This window comes from Oncorhynchus tshawytscha, linkage group LG34 (genome assembly GCF_018296145.1).
Source record: "Oncorhynchus tshawytscha isolate Ot180627B linkage group LG34, Otsh_v2.0, whole genome shotgun sequence".
Lineage (NCBI taxonomy): Eukaryota > Metazoa > Chordata > Actinopteri > Salmoniformes > Salmonidae > Oncorhynchus > Oncorhynchus tshawytscha.
The window spans coordinates 6,122,131-6,139,155 of NC_056462.1; the positions used below are offsets into that span (position 1 = coordinate 6,122,131).

At 44.9% G+C, this 17,025-nt stretch overlaps 1 protein-coding gene across 8 annotated transcripts; it reads right to left on the reverse strand.

The window, feature by feature from the left end:
* Positions 1-91: 91 nt before the first annotated feature.
* On the reverse strand, positions 92-13,611 carry LOC112231788 (oxysterol-binding protein 1). 8 transcript variants are annotated; one of them, XM_024398558.2, is made up of 20 exons: positions 13,097-13,249; positions 12,205-12,383; positions 10,141-10,349; positions 9,560-9,728; positions 9,106-9,217; positions 8,658-8,856; positions 8,380-8,494; positions 8,103-8,160; positions 7,821-7,991; positions 6,993-7,238; positions 5,426-5,546; positions 5,238-5,341; positions 4,748-5,028; positions 4,396-4,655; positions 3,584-3,625; positions 3,356-3,403; positions 2,702-2,734; positions 2,578-2,610; positions 2,435-2,473; positions 92-2,072 (listed from the first exon to the last, which is right to left on the reverse strand). In XM_024398558.2, the coding sequence occupies exons 2-20, from the start codon at positions 12,339-12,341 to the stop codon at positions 1,930-1,932; spliced, it is 2,520 nt and encodes an 839-aa protein (XP_024254326.1). In that variant the 5' UTR covers positions 12,342-12,383; positions 13,097-13,249; the 3' UTR covers positions 92-1,929. The 8 variants fall into 8 exon arrangements, with proteins under 8 accessions (XP_024254326.1, XP_024254324.1, XP_024254322.1 ...); XM_024398556.2 differs by lacking the exon at positions 13,097-13,249 and adding an exon at positions 13,521-13,611 and having other exon boundaries at positions 2,435-2,610; XM_024398554.2 differs by lacking the exon at positions 13,097-13,249 and adding an exon at positions 13,256-13,473 and having other exon boundaries at positions 2,435-2,610.
* Between the last annotated feature and the right edge of the window lie 3,414 nt (positions 13,612-17,025).

Sequence of the window (17,025 nt, forward strand, 5' to 3'; positions counted from 1 at the left end):
TTTTTTCTTAGTGGTTCACTAGATCACCATTGCAAGCTTTTTGCCCACTTTAGTGTGTTGCATTAAAGGAATAATCACACTAAAGCAAGTGTGCACTTCTCCAGTCAGGCTTTATTACATCACCCTGTGATGCTGTTATACTCAGTGCCCTGACCAAGATCCATAAGAGAATGAATGAGCTTAAAAAGATGGGGAATTACAACAAATGGAGGGAAGATGAATGGAAAGACAGTGAAAGAAAACTATATGAACAATACAATGATAGACATTCAACTCAAGACAGGTCCAGTAAACTAGTTGTACAACACTTGACAATGGTTTTGATGCTGATATTTTTCTTTTTACACCTATTGTGGTGTCTTCACAGCAGTGTAACTGGATCAAATGTATTATACAACGCGAGTGTGTACGGGGCCAGGGAGTAGGAGAAAAAAGTAATGAAACTAGTTACAGTTGACTTACGATTAATGGAGGACAATCCAGTTCTAGGAGAAACAGTCATGTTCTATTTTACAGAAACAAATGGGAGTTCTCTGACCTTAAATACAAATCACCATACTTAGATCTAACTAATCAATATTATTACTTTGATATATATATATACACAAATATTAGCAATGTTCTGTGTCGGTTTTTTCCTCTGTCTCAAAAACATTTTGTAAGTACACTTGAAAATAAAATGTGATTTATCTTATTTTTGGACCTCACTCAAGCTCACATTCTGTACTAGTGCACACACACTTCAACTAGAGTAGATTACGAGTAATCTACTGATGCATCCCTATTCATTTATAGTGCACTACTTTTGACCAGGGCCTGGTCAAAAGAAGTGCCCTTTATAGGGAATAGGGTGCCATTTTGGACACTAAATTACTAGGCTACTATTCCAATATGTTATGGTTGAGTCTGCTTCATACACTAACCCTAATAAAAAAAATAAGGCTACGCTAGATTGTTTTGCTGTTGAAGAGGTGGAAGTCATCTTTGGGATGTAGGATGTAGGAACTGTTTTAAATAGTATTTTATGACGATACATCCTTCATTTAGCAGATTCCGCTGCTTCGAGAGGGATAACAGGCTCCAAGCCCAAATAGCCACAGCAGAGGAGCTAATGTGATGTCACCGGGTTCACACACGTGGGCTCCTGCATTTGTTGCTCACCCCCTTTCTCTCTCTCTCAAAAAAAACCTCTTAAACAGCATTTGTGAAGCTTTGAAAATCTGGCAGCCTCAAAGCAGACATAAGCACCAACCCATTGCTAACCCCCCTCTTCACACACACAGACATATACTCTCACACAAACTGTTCATGTCCATTTGCATTTAGTCCATATCCTTTGGAAGAGGAGCAAGGTAGAGTTAGTGTTTGATATTGTTAAATCGCTAGAATCTATCTGCCCCCAGTCTTTTCCACAGACTAACATAGCAAGAGATGGAGTGGGTGAGAAAGAGAGCAGCAAAGGAAGAAACAGAAGACACAGAGGTCTAGCCAGTGGCAGTGGCTCTAAAGGGTGATATCTAATCATTGTAGTGAAGATGAAGCTTCAGGGGTGACGTTTTCCCTAGCTACAGATCTAGGATCAGCTCGGCCCCCCCAATCCTGACCTTAAACATTAGAGGGGGAAATGCAAAACTGACCCCAGATCAGCATCTAGGGGCAACTTGACCCTACACGGAAGATGAAGGCAGGTCTTTCCCCCTGCCTGGTTGCATTGTCCTACAGGATCTCACCGCCCCTATACACACACACCATCCCCACAGAGAGTGATAGGGGAAAGGTAAGGGGCATTACAACCCAAAATCTATCCTGAAAGAGGGAGGGTTGGGGTTAAACAGGGTCGATACCCAGTTTGTCCCTTCTTCAATTGGGGGAAAAGGGGTGGCTTGTTCCAAATGCCTGGGTTAGTACAATTCGCTGATCGGGGAGGGCTCAATATATATCTGGGCACATGTCCCAGTTGCCGTGGTCCTTCGCCTCCCAGTAGCCCCCCTTGTAGACGTGCATGGACTCTCCCGTGATGACGTCCTCAGTCCGCTCGAACCACATCGCCTCATAGTTGTCCTGGTGGACGCCTGACGAAAATAACAAGAGAAAAAGAAAGACATTTAACCGATTGAAAGAATCATAGGATGTTGACGACCAGCCATGGAAGCTTTGGGAAAGGGACTTCTGCATCAAAAACAATTAAAAGGATGAGGTCAGGATGACAAGGACAACATTGCAGCAGTATGGTGGTGTCTAGCTACAATAGTTACCAGAGTTGTCATGTCTAGTGCTTACAAGACTTCACACATACGAACGCCATAAGATTTTGGGAAGTAGTATTTCTCAACCAAGTTATACTGCAACTACTAGAGCATCTAAGAGGAAGGAGACACAAACTATAGACAAATAACAGAGAAAGGAGAGAGCGAACAACACTGGTGTTACTTGCTTTTGACCGCAGCTCCATAATGACCTTCCATGTCATCCACTGGGGGAGGGGGGCAAGATGGAAAGATATGAGGTATGATATAAAAAAAAGGTGTGAGAATGAAATCATGGTGTGTGTGTGTGTCCCGAACGATGAATACTTGCTTTGATACTCTGAGAGGGGTGGACCACGTGAGGCTGCAAAAGGGAAGACTGTCAGATGAGTATGTGAGGGTGTGGATAGAAATAGACAGTGATATAGAGAGGAAGAGAGTAGAGGGCTACTTGCTTGGAGTGTGAGGTGGAGAATCGTCGGGGTCCGCTGAAGGGGGAGAGAGGAACATGAATAATTGACAGAAAGGAAAGAAATGAAAAGGGGAAAAATATTTTTTTACCTACAACCTAACCAATTAAATCGATTTAATATACGATGATACTTACTGGTGTGGAAAATTAAAGCTAGCCTGCTTTTACTGCGCTACAGAGCGGTTTCCTACCACAGGATATTGCCGCATATCAAAAAACAGTTTTCTTCAAACATTCCACTGTTTAATACTAGAATTCAAAATGTGCATTTCACAGCACAAGAATAAGCCGTTTCTAGGCATAGCCTGGAAATCTGGGTCGTATTCACGAGACACCTTAGGTAGAAAAACATCCCGAAACAGGAAAGGGACTACCTGAACTTGTCAAATAAGAAACTTGTTTAAAGTTGCAAAACATTTTGCTAGTGTGCACTAATGAACACGACCCTGGTATTGCTTGACTAGCATATTTGCATCACAAGAAAGCTAGCTACCATTTGTCTACATATACACACTAAACGGAAAGTGCTAGAAGGATCACGTGTCAGAAGGAGAGGGAATAAGAGTGAAAGTGTGGAGAAAGCGAGGGAATGCTATAAGGACATAGCGATGGAGGGAGGAAAGTTAGTGGTACTTGCTTTCGTCCGAAGCCTGGCTCGCTTCCGTACCAATCTCCACTGCATCGGCTGAACACAGCACAAACCAAGGATGGATGGATGAATAAAGAAAGCGGGATATGATGAGGTGATGGATCGTCAGAGGTATTAAAATACACCTACCTTGTGAAAAGTGGAACGGATTGGGTGTGTGTGTGTGTGTGAGAGAGAGTAAAGTGAAACAATAGGGGGAAGAGGAGGAGTACTTGCTTTTCAAAGGCGAGTCAGTGATGAAAGAGTCCTCAATGACAGCTTGGGGGACAGAGAGACAGACGTGTGAAAGACAGACAGATGTGTGTAAATATATATATACACACACACACACACACACACACACACACACGAGGAGAAAGGGACAGACAGGCAGACTATGAACACAGACAGCTCTGGGACGACACTCACTTGGTTTTTCCTCAAACCTGCCTCCATCTCTGTGTCCTCTCTCTCTAGCTACAATAGGAAGCCCAAGAGACCAGCTTCTACCCCCAAGCCATAAGACAGCGGAACAATTCATAAAATCGCCACCAGACTATTTACATTGACCCCTCCCTTTTGTACACTGCAGTGACTCGCTGTTTATTATCTACGCATAGTCATTTCACCCCTGCCTACATGTAAAAATTACCTCAACCAACCTGTACCCCTGCACACTGACTCGGTACCGGTAAACCCTGTACATTACCCCGTTATTGTATTACTTTTGATTATTATTTTTCACTTTAGTCTATTTGGTAAATATTTTCTTAACCTTTCTTGAACTGCACTGTTGGTTAAGGACTTGTAAGTAAGCATTTCACGTTAAGTGAAATGAAGTTTGATTTGATGTATGCACTTGTTAAGTACTTCAAATATTGGATTGGTGAGGCATGGGTCAGTGGGTGTCTCCACCTTGTTTCTCATACCAGTCATTTCCTTTCAAATAAGTATAGGAAAGTCAACAAGTGGACACTGGGAGGAAGGAGAGATAATTGGGATGTAGCCCTTCTTGCAACTCCTTCCCTCGCCCCCTCCCTCTTCCTTACCGTCCTCCGCTACCTCCACCCCTTCTGCCCCCTCCTCGGGCAGGTTGGCTGCACGCTGGGCCTCTCTCTCCCTCTCGCGGCGGACGCTCCTCTGCTTCTCCTCCAGCCGCTGCTTCTCGGCGTTGGCCTCGTCCCACCGGCCCGCCTCCATCAGCTGCTGGTCGGGCCGTCGCCGGCTGTCGGTGGGCGCCACGCCCTCCTCGGACTCGTTGAGCGTCAGCGCCAGCGACGAGAAGTAGTACATAGTCTCCGCTCCCTCGCTGCAGATGGGAGAAAGAGAGAGGATGGGAAATGAGGGGAGAGAGAGAATGGAGGAGGAAGTGTAAGGGACAGACACACACACTCTACTCACGGTAGTGGGTTCTTCTTCCAGAGCTCCTTGGCTTTGAGCGTCTGGTAGACGGTCTTCTGTTTGCCCTCGGTTCCGTTCTCTCCCTTATTGCTCTGCATCACCCTGGAGAACTCCATCTTCTCATCCCACGTCCCTGACAGCACATAGTGGGCCTTACCCTCCTTGTCGGTCACCACACCTGTCACCTTCCTGGCCACGTCTCTGGAGAAGTAGCTGTACGGGGCAAACTTGAGATGGCAGCAGTCGCCAGTCCGGTGGTTCACCACGTCGATCTCTCCCGACTGAGAAAACCAGAGTGAGCGAGAATGGAATTCTTTAAAAATGTGTCGTTCACCTAAATAAATCTTGAATGTTTTTTTTTTTCATGCTTGGAATTGGTCTAAAATCTCCTAACGTCCACAGTAGGTGCTGCGTGCGTCTATGCCAAAAAATTGTGGCGTGATAATGTCACTATAACAGAAATAGCCATCATGTGTGAAATATTTCTTACCTGGTCGATCCACAATTTGCCCACAATGATGTTGTGTACTGTTGTAGTTACTTTCTTCCACGAGTAGTGATTGTTGCTCTTCTCAAACACACATTGGATAGAGCCTGTGGAAGACGATTACACCATAGATTACACCACATTTGCGAGATGGAGACATTTTGGCTGGCAGCCCTCACACACCGCCTTACCCAGAGGCATGATGGAGAGGTATTTTCCCCTGAACTTGCTGGCGAGGGAGATCTCCTGTCGGAGGGTCCAGCCTCTCTCTGAGATGGCATGATGAGCAGCTGCAGGCGGGTGGTGACTCACCTGGATGAAGGAGGATTGGGTAGGGCAATATTACAATTGAGTCACTTGGCAGTGTTTTGCAAACCCGGTCCTGGGGAACCACAGGTTTCTTTTTAACTGTGCACTAAAACACCCAAATCCACTTATCAATGGCTTGATGATTAGCCAATTTATTGAGTGTGATATGGTTGTGCTGGGATAAAACAACATATTTAAACAATTTATCTAACTTAGTTTCATACGCGTTGGAGTAAAGAGAGCTGTTGTTTCCCACAGCTGCCACTAGGGGGTGTTTTCCCTCTCAGTAATCCTCCAGAGAATTGAGTACCACAGTATGAGTCATAAAACCCAGAAATGGTTCCAATCGGTTTTTTTTTTTTCACCATTAATTTTTCAATCTGGGATTTTAGAACTACTTAATATAAGGGTTGTGTTTCGTGTAGGCGTGACGTTTTGATAACCACACAAATCTCTCGGACACGGTAACTTCACCAATAACAAGCATAGCATTTGGGGAATCAATTGAGGCAAATCTATTGATAAAACTCACGGCTATCAAAACATCACGCCAAGGTAAGCCTACACAGTTAATAAATGTTTTTAAAAAATCTGTAAAATTCACAATGTGAAAAATGAATGGCGGAAAAACCACTGGAACCATTTCCGCGGTTTTATGGGTATTACGTGGCGGACTATTGGAACGTGATACAGCAGAAGGGAATGTGTTACAGCACCACAGGTGATGGACAGCGCTGGATCTCCTGACAGTTTATAGAGGTACCACTCTCCATAGATGCCCTCTCTGTAAACGTACTGTAGGAATTGTAATGGGAAATTATTTTCCTGTATTTGATTTACTGTCGACATGGGACTGATATGTAATAAACATGACTGTATGCGCGGGGGGGAGACGCAGACAGATGCATTCCCTTGGGGAAGGGAAACAGGAGCCAACCATGTAACGTTTTATCTAATGAAGTTGTCGTCACTTGTTAAGTCTATAATTGTCTGTTGTAACCAAGTACTGATGTTCTACCTTTGACCTGTTAAAACTGACGGTATCTAATGTTTGACGCCAGGCTCGATTCGAGGACAGAGATAATGTAACTGTGTCACTGTAGCTGGCACTTCCTGCAAGCATCTCCGGCTGGTGTTTACAGAACATTTGATGCTGTGGGATTCATATTTAAGGGCCTTCTCTGCTTTTGTTCTGCAGGGGTCTCCTTGTTGCAACTCGTAATAAACCGGATTGATATGATCAGATTGTTGTGATGTCAACTTGTGGTTAATTGAATGTGTATTGGTTTTAAACACATACAACCACTGTAGATGCAAATCTTCTCTCCTACTCTCTCTCTGCCCCCTCCCGCACTTAGCCCCTCACTATTTTAATTTGTAGCCATCACCCCCCCCTTCTGTTTTTCCAATTCCCCTCTCTCCCAAGCAGTCATTCCCCACCACCTTTACCTGTTCACACAGTGAGCGGTAGCCGCTCTCCCTCAGCCGGTCCAGTTCGTAGGTCTCCCCCAGTAGGGGGTTGAAGGGTTTCCCTGTACGGTGGACCGTAGTGGAGTAGGATGATACGGTGAAGGCAGCCACGTAGCACAGCTGCTCCAGAGAGCTCTGGCATTTAGCCGCCTTGTCCAGGAGCTCGTAGTACTCCAAGTCCTCGGATAGACGCTGCAGCATGGAGATGGGCTCGTTGAAGTTCACCTGAGATAATGGGGAGAAAAGGGGGCGAGGACGAAAGGAAACTTAGAAATGGAAAGAGGAAAAATACACGGAACTGCCAAAATAAAGGAAACACTGACAAAGTGTCTGGGACTCTATTGGAGGGATGCGACACCATTGTTCCACAATTTGTTGGAAAATGCTGTCTCAGGCACCTCTCCAGAATTTCTCATAAATGTTCATTTGGGTAGAGATCTGGTGTCTGAGACACACACTTTAAAACCCCCTATGCTCCTTTGAGACCCCTCTTTCAAAGTCACAGACCTCTGGTAGCCGTGGTAGCCAAAATACTTGGGAAACTGGCCATTTTTATACATGACCCTAAGCACGATGGGATGTTAATTGCTTAATATATTCAGGAACCGTCCTGTGTGGAAGCACCTGCTTTCAATGTACTCTATTCCTCACTTACTCAAGTAGTGTTTCCTTTATTTTGGCACTTACCTGTAGATCCATTTCATTCCAGAAAGTTGTTCCCTCCCTTCTTCAATACAATGCACAGAGCTAAAAGCAATGGTTAGGGTGTGCTGCAATAGTCTATAGTCACACACGTGTGTTTCTTACAGGCATGGGGATCTTGGAGAGCTCTTTGCCAATGCAGTTCTTCATGATGCTCCAGAGGTTCAGCGAATAGTTGGGCTTGTCTGGGATTTTGGTCCGCCTCTTCCTCACTGGCTCCACCTCCAGGGACTGGGGCGACTCCGGATTGGACCCCAGCGACTGCTCGTCACAAAGCTGTGAGTGGCCAATGAAGAGGGCAGAACACATACGTTTTATTTCAAGGCACATCCTATGCACTGTAAAGCAAGTAATTAAACAAATATTTCAAAACAGTGACAGACTCACCGATTGGTCATCGATTCCAGTCTCAGCACTGAGACCACTGATGTTACTTCCTGACCTTCTGAGTGGAGGAGAAAGAAACAGATATATAGAAAGAAAGAAGTGCATTTACCAATTACAGTTCCTTCTAAAAGCTCAGTTTATTCCTCATAAAATGACATTTGTAGAGAGAGAGAGAGCGAGAGAGAAAAAAACCTGTAAAACATACATATAAACATACACACACATAAAACATTTTTTTAAAGAATTATTTTTTTAAAAGAGGTAGAGGCGTGCTGACCTATGATACTTGGGGTCGGCCGGTACAGTGATGAACCCTGCCGGGTCCTCCATAGCGTCAAAGAACTCGTTTTCATCATCCTCGTCACTTGCGTCTCCCTTTGCTGAGCCCAAACCTGAGGGAGAAAATGAAATATTATGAATGACAGTGTGTTGTAGATTCACTGGTTGACTTAACTAGCAGGCTAACAGTCCGTTTGGAGTTAGGGGGGGGGGTTAAAGGTCAGGGGTCAAGGAGTTAATGTAACAGTTTGTTCGGGGTCAGAGGTGATGCCTTACTCTTGCTGTTCAGGGCAGGGTTGCTCTGGGAGAGGGGCAGTACGGTGGCCCCTCTGAAGGCCCTCTCCAGGTGGTTGTGCTGCTTGGCAAGCTGCTCCAATGTTTCCTCCAGCCTTATCCTCTGGTCCCGCTCCGAATGCAGAGCTTTCTGCCACCGCTTACTGTGGGCCTGGGCCAGCGCTAAGAAGTCTCTGCATGCCTGGGGAGAGAAATGTTAGGGAAACAGAGGAATGTCAGGGAAATCTCAAAGAAACGCTTTAAGAACATTCATACAACACCACAAAGCCTTGTAAATGTTTGTGTGCCACTCAAGAAACAGATGGCTCGTACTGTGGGCTTCAGCTAGACCTGCACTATTAGACCTTCACTGTATTCTATGAACAATCGCTTCGTAAACCAGTTTCCTTTGCCCACTGTAAAAAACAATAACACCAACAACAACACGTACGTTGATCATAGCGTTGGAGGTGATGCGGAACAACGTGGCTCTCTCCGTCACCTGCCGGATCTTGCCATCCGTGTCGCCTCCCAGACGCACCCCCTCCAGCTCTGACAGGGACCTAGGACAGGGTCACAGCCAAGGAGATTCAGCCAGTCCCTTCAACACATCCCCCTCAGCACATCCCTTTTGTATGTAGTACATGTCATTTGTTTATTCACTCAGACTACTCTGCAAACAAGAAAAATATCTGGTCCATAACAGAATCTTAGCCCTTACCTGGTCAACCAGTTACTATGTGTTGTAAGGATAGAACCCAGCAATAGCTTTTTGCATCCATTGATGTGTTCTATGGATGTGAGCAAAGTTATCTTGTTCTATTAATATTGGTGTGTCTATACACGGGGGAAATCAACCAGTTGTTGATTGTAAGGTTTGTGAGAGTGATGGGTAGACCCCTGACCTTTGGAGGGCGGAGCCGTGCTTGGCGATGAGGTCGTTGCAGGTGCTCAGGTCTTCCACCTTGCTGCCCAGCGTGCGCAGTGTGGACTGTACCTCTGAGTTAGAGTTACGTGCCCCTCCGCCCTGTCCCGAGGTAGGGGGTGACGTCGGACACTCATCACCAGAGTCATCTGGAGAAGAAGAGGCGAAAGAGGAGAAGAATCTCAAATATATTTTGATTTGTTTAACACTTTTTTGGTTACTACATGATCCCATGTGTTATCTACAATGTAGAAAACAGTAAAAAAAGAAAGAAAGAAAAACCCTGGAATGAGTAGGTGTCCAAACTTTTGACTGGTACTGTATATGAAGAAAAAATATATACATTCTGTCAGAATGATAGCCCCACCCCCTCACTAATTGGGGGTTATACAGTAAACTGTAATTCTTGAGAATTAAAACATGTTCTCTCTCTCAAAGGAACACATGCAGTATACATTCCACTCAGACATCCTCCTTCCCTTACCCTCTTTCTGTACCCATTAAAGACTGTTCTACACAGACAAATCCCTTCCTCTCCCGCCTCATTTTTCCCTCCCTCACCAGACTCGGCCTGATTACGGACAGCCTTGGCCTTGGCCAGCTCCAGGGCGGTGATCCAGCGCTGCCGCTCCACCTCAGAGCTGGCCTTCAGGTGGTAGGTCTGTGCCCCGCCGTTGGAGATGACAAAGTTGCACGAGTCCTCCACCGCGATGTTGGCCGTGGCCAGGTTGATGGTGCCCCGGCACGTGTGGCCCATCTCCGCCTGGGTCCTGGGGAGAAACAGAGCGAGAAAGTGGAGTGGATTAAACTAGGGTCAACTCCTGAAAAAGTCAACTCGGTAACCAGCTCCAACTCCTGCTTGTACGGCTGGTCCGAAAACAACTTCTAGCCCCCTAACCTGGTTCGCTTCAGTGTTTACTCATCTGAAGGAACCATATAGGAGGCAATATGGCAGAAGCCTCTCTAAGCCTCATGGAAGCCAAGATAAAGACATCACTTTAACTACGCCTACCTGGTTTCTTTTGTTCTGCAAACTCCAGAAAGAGGGAAAGAGGCTAGAGAATATGTTCAGACTGAGGCAGCTTTAGGCTAGTTGGAGGAAGATTGAGTAACCTAATTTTGGACAACAATGTTCTCTCTTCCACATGAATGTTTTATTGTACATTACATTTAGTAAAGGTCTCTAATTACAGCCAGTTTAACCAGGAACCATTATGATCACACAAGCAAAGAGGAGGGTGGACCCAATACTCAGAAGCGTGGCAATAAAAACCAGCTGACTGATAGACCAGTGTGGACTATTGGCTATTGTTGCCTAACTAATTTGTTCATATGGAACAAAGGAATCTGTCTAATACAGCTATGCTATCTCAGAGGCAATATAGCCTAGTGTTGAAAAAACATTTCATATTGCACCATTTCTGGTGTCGCAATTTTGCATGATTGCAAAAACCTATGTACAAATGTCTCGCTAAATGCACTCTTGGCAAGTTCTTCGAGAGAAAACAACCTTACTTGGAAAAAGACTCAGAGATAGGAACATGAAAAGTGTGTGAATTGTTGGACGTGCTTATCACCTGACTCTAAATTGTTAGGCAAACAGTACTGTTAACACACACACACACACACACACACACACCGTGCTTGGAGTGGGAGGTGAATGGTACACAGCTACGTCACTAAACAAACACAACTCATATTACACAGCCCAGTGAAGACACGATGACTCCCCCACAGGGCTGAAAACACAATAAGTATTCAGACACACCCTTTTGTTGCAAGCAGAACAGAGAGGAGTCATGCAATATTGTGACACCATTAAATGGCAAAGAGTTACACAGGGAATCCATAATGACCTCTAGCTTCAATTTCTTTATGATACCGTGCTCCATAGTCAAAACTCATGATAGGCATATAAAGGAGAGCAAGTTGTATTCATCTTGTAGGGCAGGGGAAATGGGAACGACAGAGCAAATCACAGCTATAATATAACCATTTAGTTAGTTCTCCTAGCTAACAAACTAGCTAGCACAGTTTCCTTCACTCCCACCTGCCAAACACTTGTCCTTGCCGTTGTTAACAGATTTGCTGGAAAGCAGTGCCCAACAGGCAGGGGTGAAATACACTGTCTGCTGGTGTGCTAGCTAGCTACTTATCCCGCATGCTGTGCACCGGAGTCCTAGCTAGCTAACTAACTAACCAGCTAGCTAGAACACAGTGTCCTCCACTCCCGCTTGCCGAACACCGGCCCTCCCCTGCAGGTAAACAGTGCCCGACAGGCAGGGGTGAAGGAAAACGTCTACCATTGTCCTAGCTAGCTACTGACATTGTTGCCCCCCGCCTCTTCTTGTGTGGGGTTTATCAGCGTTTGGCATCAAACGTTATGGTGCATTACCGCCAACTACTGTACAGGAGAACCCTGCCTCCCGCCTATGTACCGGAGTCCTAGCTTAATAATGGACAATTAGAAGTATAAAGAGGGGTTCCGGCAGATGCAGGAATGCCCACAAGCAGGAACGCCCTGAATTGCGGGCAGCAAAGATTTCTGGTAACTGTTAGTCTCATCTGTTACAGCAGGTGCAAAGAGGTACTATGTCATGCAAGCCCATCTCGCTCCATTCTTACCTGTAGTAGGATAGTAAACCGTTGCTCAAGACGAACCATCGTCGCTGGTAGCCCTTGATGTAATTTGTCCATTTGAATAGCCATCCTTTGTATGTGTCTCCAGCCGGAGTCGGGGTGGGTGCCTTGGGCTCCGACATTATGACAGCCTGAGCCTTCACAGTGGGCTATTAGATTGGGGCCTTAGGGACATGAAAAGCAGTAAGACAACCTGAAAATGGCAGTGGAAAATCTACAGGACAATTTACCAGCTAACTAATCCATACACACTTGGGATACGTAGAGGTCTAGCAGTAGACCACGTAAGATGTCAGTGTAAAAAGTCAGAACAGTTTCTACAATCAGCATAATCCAAAGGCCGGTAGACGGCGATATTGAGTCGTTTCGCCATCTACCGGCCTTTGGGCTCCAATCAGCAGTCAACACCCGATTCCCCATCAGTGACACTAGCCTATCTGTCAAATACCTCGCTTTGGTTAACAGTTTATATTGTGTAAATTGATATAGTAAGTGATATCAGCAACTTAGCTAAAGCTGGATAAGTTGTTGGAGACCAACTGCAGCTAGTGATGTTAATTAACAAGACTTAGCTTGCTAGCTAGCCTACAAAACTCGGGCTAGATAAGATAGGCTAAGCAGGTAGTTAAGCTAGTTATAGTAGCTAGCTAACGTTAACGGCATAACCAGTCTTGTCGAGGGCAAGACGATAACAGCAATCACGTTACCATCCAAACGTCGGCATAAAGCTAGAGGGATACTAGCTAACGTTACTACTACACAATTTGCAATGACTGTACACTTTACACATTTAGCATTGTCAGTGCAAAATCAACACAAACTCGCTAGCGGCCTAACAACACAGCACAGCCTGGCGCTGAAGTGCAGCATCACACACCGGACTCACGACAATGACAGGCGGATCCACATCGACGCTAGCGACCGTCGACCGAGAGTCGATGCCTTGAGCAGCTAATCATCTCAAGTTTTGCAATAAAAATACACGTATATTATGCTCGTATAGATAGCTAATCAATGACCCACACAACCAACCAACCTTTATCAGTATGTCGAGGAAAAACTGACGCAATTTCCTTGGGCTTGACAACTTCAACATCCGACTATCAGACTGGACATTTATTTTTGCATTAAAAAAATGAAAGTAACATGGCAAACGTAGCTATCAAGCTACAACCTTTCCCAATCAAAGTTGTCTTCTCCTAAGCATTAAATGTCACGAACACAATTGATTTCAGTTTGTTTACTTTTTTTTTTTTTTTTTTTTTTTTTTTTTTTTTTTTTTTACAAATATGTCTACCTACCTTGTACCGATGGGCAAGTTCGTTTTACGTGGGCGGGGTGTGCACATTGTAAACCATTCCATTGGTCTATAATGAAATATCCACTCAACCGGGCACCGGTCCATGCAAAACGAACTAGCCCACTCACTGGTACCACCTGTGTGTGCCGCCAGAGACGACAAAGTGCTTTCGCTTCAAAATGTAAACACATAAATAAGAGTCCTCGTTAGAAACCTTTGTCAAGGAAAATACTTACATTTCTCAACGCCGGTGGAACCTTCATATACAGCCATTGGGTGGAGCACTGTGGGTGGGGGTGTATTCCCTACGGAAACAATTTTACGGATTGCCATAACCCCAATCCGGATGTTTTATTGGTGATGAAAAACATCTCACCCTGTATCTTGACCTGTCACACTTGTCTGTGCCATGGGTCCACAGTCTGTTAGCAGCGCCAGCTTCAGTTGACCCCGTAGTGTCCTGTTCTAGTTCTAGGCCCTACTGTATGTCTCATGCCCAGTTAGGCATCAAGTCTTCAGCAGTTTGTGGCCTTAGTAGTAGCTGGCTATGAGTCCCCTGACTTGTCAGGCCCTAGGCCTCCTGTCCTACTATGGTCTCAACCACGTGACTTGGGGTACCCACCATTCCCTAAACCGGTGGGCCTGCTGTCCACCACCTGCCCTGGATGCCCCTCACACCGGGGAAGCCACACAACCTCACCTCAGGGACCCAGCTTTCTTCATGCTCTGGATCCCTTATAGGCCTTGTTCAGAGCAGAGATCACCTGAATCTGCTCTACCCTGGGAGCCATCTCCAGCTGGTAAGGTACTATGTCAGTTGGATTCTGCTGGAGCCATGCCAACTCTTGCACTAGGAGCCAAACCTCCCCCTTCCTCCCAGTTCAACACCTCATGAGTAAATGTCAGTTGGCCGAGCATTCAGAGGTCAAGACATCAGGTCCGAGAGAGAGAGAGCGAGGTGGGGGGAGGGGTGGCAGGGTCGAAACAGCAGGTCCGGGACAAGGTAGCACGTCCAGTGAAAACAGGACACCGCTTACCAGCTGCCACTCAAGTATTATGTCCAGACGCACCTTGACTGGTCCCTTTGTTGCTCTGCCTACATGCCCTGCCATTGCCTGCACCTTTGGTTATAGCCCTTTTATTGTTAAGACATCCATGGAAGGGCAGAGAGGCTGAACAACAAAGGGTGTAAACACATAAATATGAGTCCTCGTTAGAAACCTTTGTAAAGGAAAATACTCTTACATTTCTCAATTGTTGCACACCAGCAGAAGCAGAAAATATTTTGGGTATCTCAGACTGTTCTGGCAATTCTCACATAGAAACTTAATTGAGAGAAAGGATGGTTGACAGGCATTATACATTTGTATCACCATTTTTAATTTTATTTTTTAAATCATGATGAAAGTATACATTTTTGGGCTATTTGTAGACCAATACAATAAAATTCATGTGAAAATCTGTATTTCAGAATCTGTACATATTCCACATGTTAGAGCACACGATAAAGAGTATAATGATAACACCAAGATGTTGTCTGTATCATGTACGGTTCACGGATCATAAGGTCTTATAGGGGGCATGTACTCTGTAGGTCTAAAAGGGGCCTAAAATTCCCCCTTTTTTTTCAAGTTTCTATATGAGAATTGTCAGAAATATCTGATACACAAAATATTTCCCGCTACCGCTGGCATTTTATCGCCCCAAAGGGATGAGGGTGAATTCCACCTTTAGTTAGTGTGTATTTTTGTTGTGTTGAGAAGAGGACCACTCTGTAAGAGACAACTCTCCATAAAGGTACAAAGACAGAAATGTGTGTATCCTCTTTCTCTTAGACCAGAAAAAAATACACGTTTTGCTGTATGAGCATTTCAACTCCTACTTTTTGACAAGCAAACTCACTCTCTCATTCTCGCTCTCCCTCTTTTCACCTTTTCCTCCTTTCCTTCCCTCCTTTCCAGGGTTAATCATAACTCTGTAGACCCTGGCCCAGACACGGACTTCATCTCCTTCACTTGTTCTCCCACAACTACCGTGAACAAAAATATAAATGCAACATGTAAAGTGTTGGTCCCATGTTTCATGAGCTGAAATAAAACAACACAGAAATGTTCCAATACGCACAAAAAGCTTATTGCTCAAAAATGATGTGCACAAATTTGTTAACATCCCTGTTAGTGAGCATTTCTCACTTGCCAAGATAATCAATCCATCTGACAGGTGTGGCATATCAAGAAACTGACGAAACAGCATGATCATTACACAGGTGCACCTTGTGCTGGGGACAATAAAAGTGGTGACAGTGGGGTTATGGTATGGACAGGCATAAAGTACGGACAACAAACATAATTGCATTTTATCGATGGAAATTTGAATGCACAGAGATACCTTGACGAGATCCTGTCGTGCCACTCATCCGCCGCCATCACCTTATGTTTCAGCATGATAATGCACGGCCCCATGTCACAAAGATCTATACATAATTCCTGGAAGTTGAAAATATCCCAGTTCTTCCAGGGCCTGCATACTCACCAGACATTTCACCATTTGAGCAGGTTTGGGATGCTCTGGATTGACATGTAGGCAGCGTGTTCCGAATCCTGCCAATATACAGCAACTTCACACAGCCATTGAAGAGGAGTGGGACAACATTTCAAAAGCCACAATCAACAGCCTGATCAACTCTATGCGAAAGAGATGTGTCGCTCTGCATGAGGCAAATGGTGGTCACACCAGAAACTTTATTTTTAAGGTGTCTGTGACCAATTCCCAGTCATGTGAAATTCATAGATTAGTGTCTCATTTATTTATTTCAATTGACTGATTTCCTTCTATGAACTGTAACTCAGTAAAATCTTTGAAATTGTTGCGTGTTGCATTTATATTTTTCTTCAGTAATACATCAAATTCACTGAAAACTGTGAAATGGTGACGCCGCAAAACCTCAAAAGGCGTTTGGCTTCCACCGCTTCTTCAATAACAGAGGACGGTGATGTCTAAGGTTGCTAACTGCTCCCAGACCAGGATTTACCGTACTAAGAGGTGGGCAGTTTGAATGAACTAGGGTCTGAGAACCGCAGACATCATTTTTTGTTACATTTTTTGTTTAAAAAATGTGTTAACTATAATTGTTTTTAAATTGCGTGTGTGAGACATACTGTCCGGTTTATGGTCTGTGTGTGTCGCTTCAAGAGAGAGTGCTTAGCTTCAGAGCTTGAGATTCACTGTAGGGCTGCTATTGAACTCAACCTGAGAATACTTCATTCTTTATTTTCAGAAACATTTTCAGTGCGAACAAGAACACAGACCCTGGCCTCCTGTCTGGAAAAGACCCCCTCCACAGCTGTCAGAAAAGGAGTTCATCTTGCGACTTCACGGGAACATTAATCAAAGCAGATATACCTCTTGAGAAGAGGCCCAAGTTCTACACATTTCTGAAGAAACACTGCAAGCAGGGAGGTTCTATCCCAGCGCCATCCCGTCTGCGCACAGAGTACCTTCCAGAG

Coding starts and splice junctions, on each gene's coding strand:
- LOC112231788 (XM_024398556.2), bottom strand. CDS start 12,341: ATGTCGGAGCCCAAGGCACCCACCCCGACTCCGGCTGGAGACACATAC. Junction 9,218..9,559: donor CACGGCTCCGCCCTCCAAAG/GTCAGGGGTCTA, acceptor ACCCTGTCCTAG/GTCCCTGTCAGAGCTGGAGG. Junction 3,404..3,583: donor CACTGACTCGCCTTTGAAAA/GCAAGTACTCCT, acceptor TGCTGTGTTCAG/CCGATGCAGTGGAGATTGGT.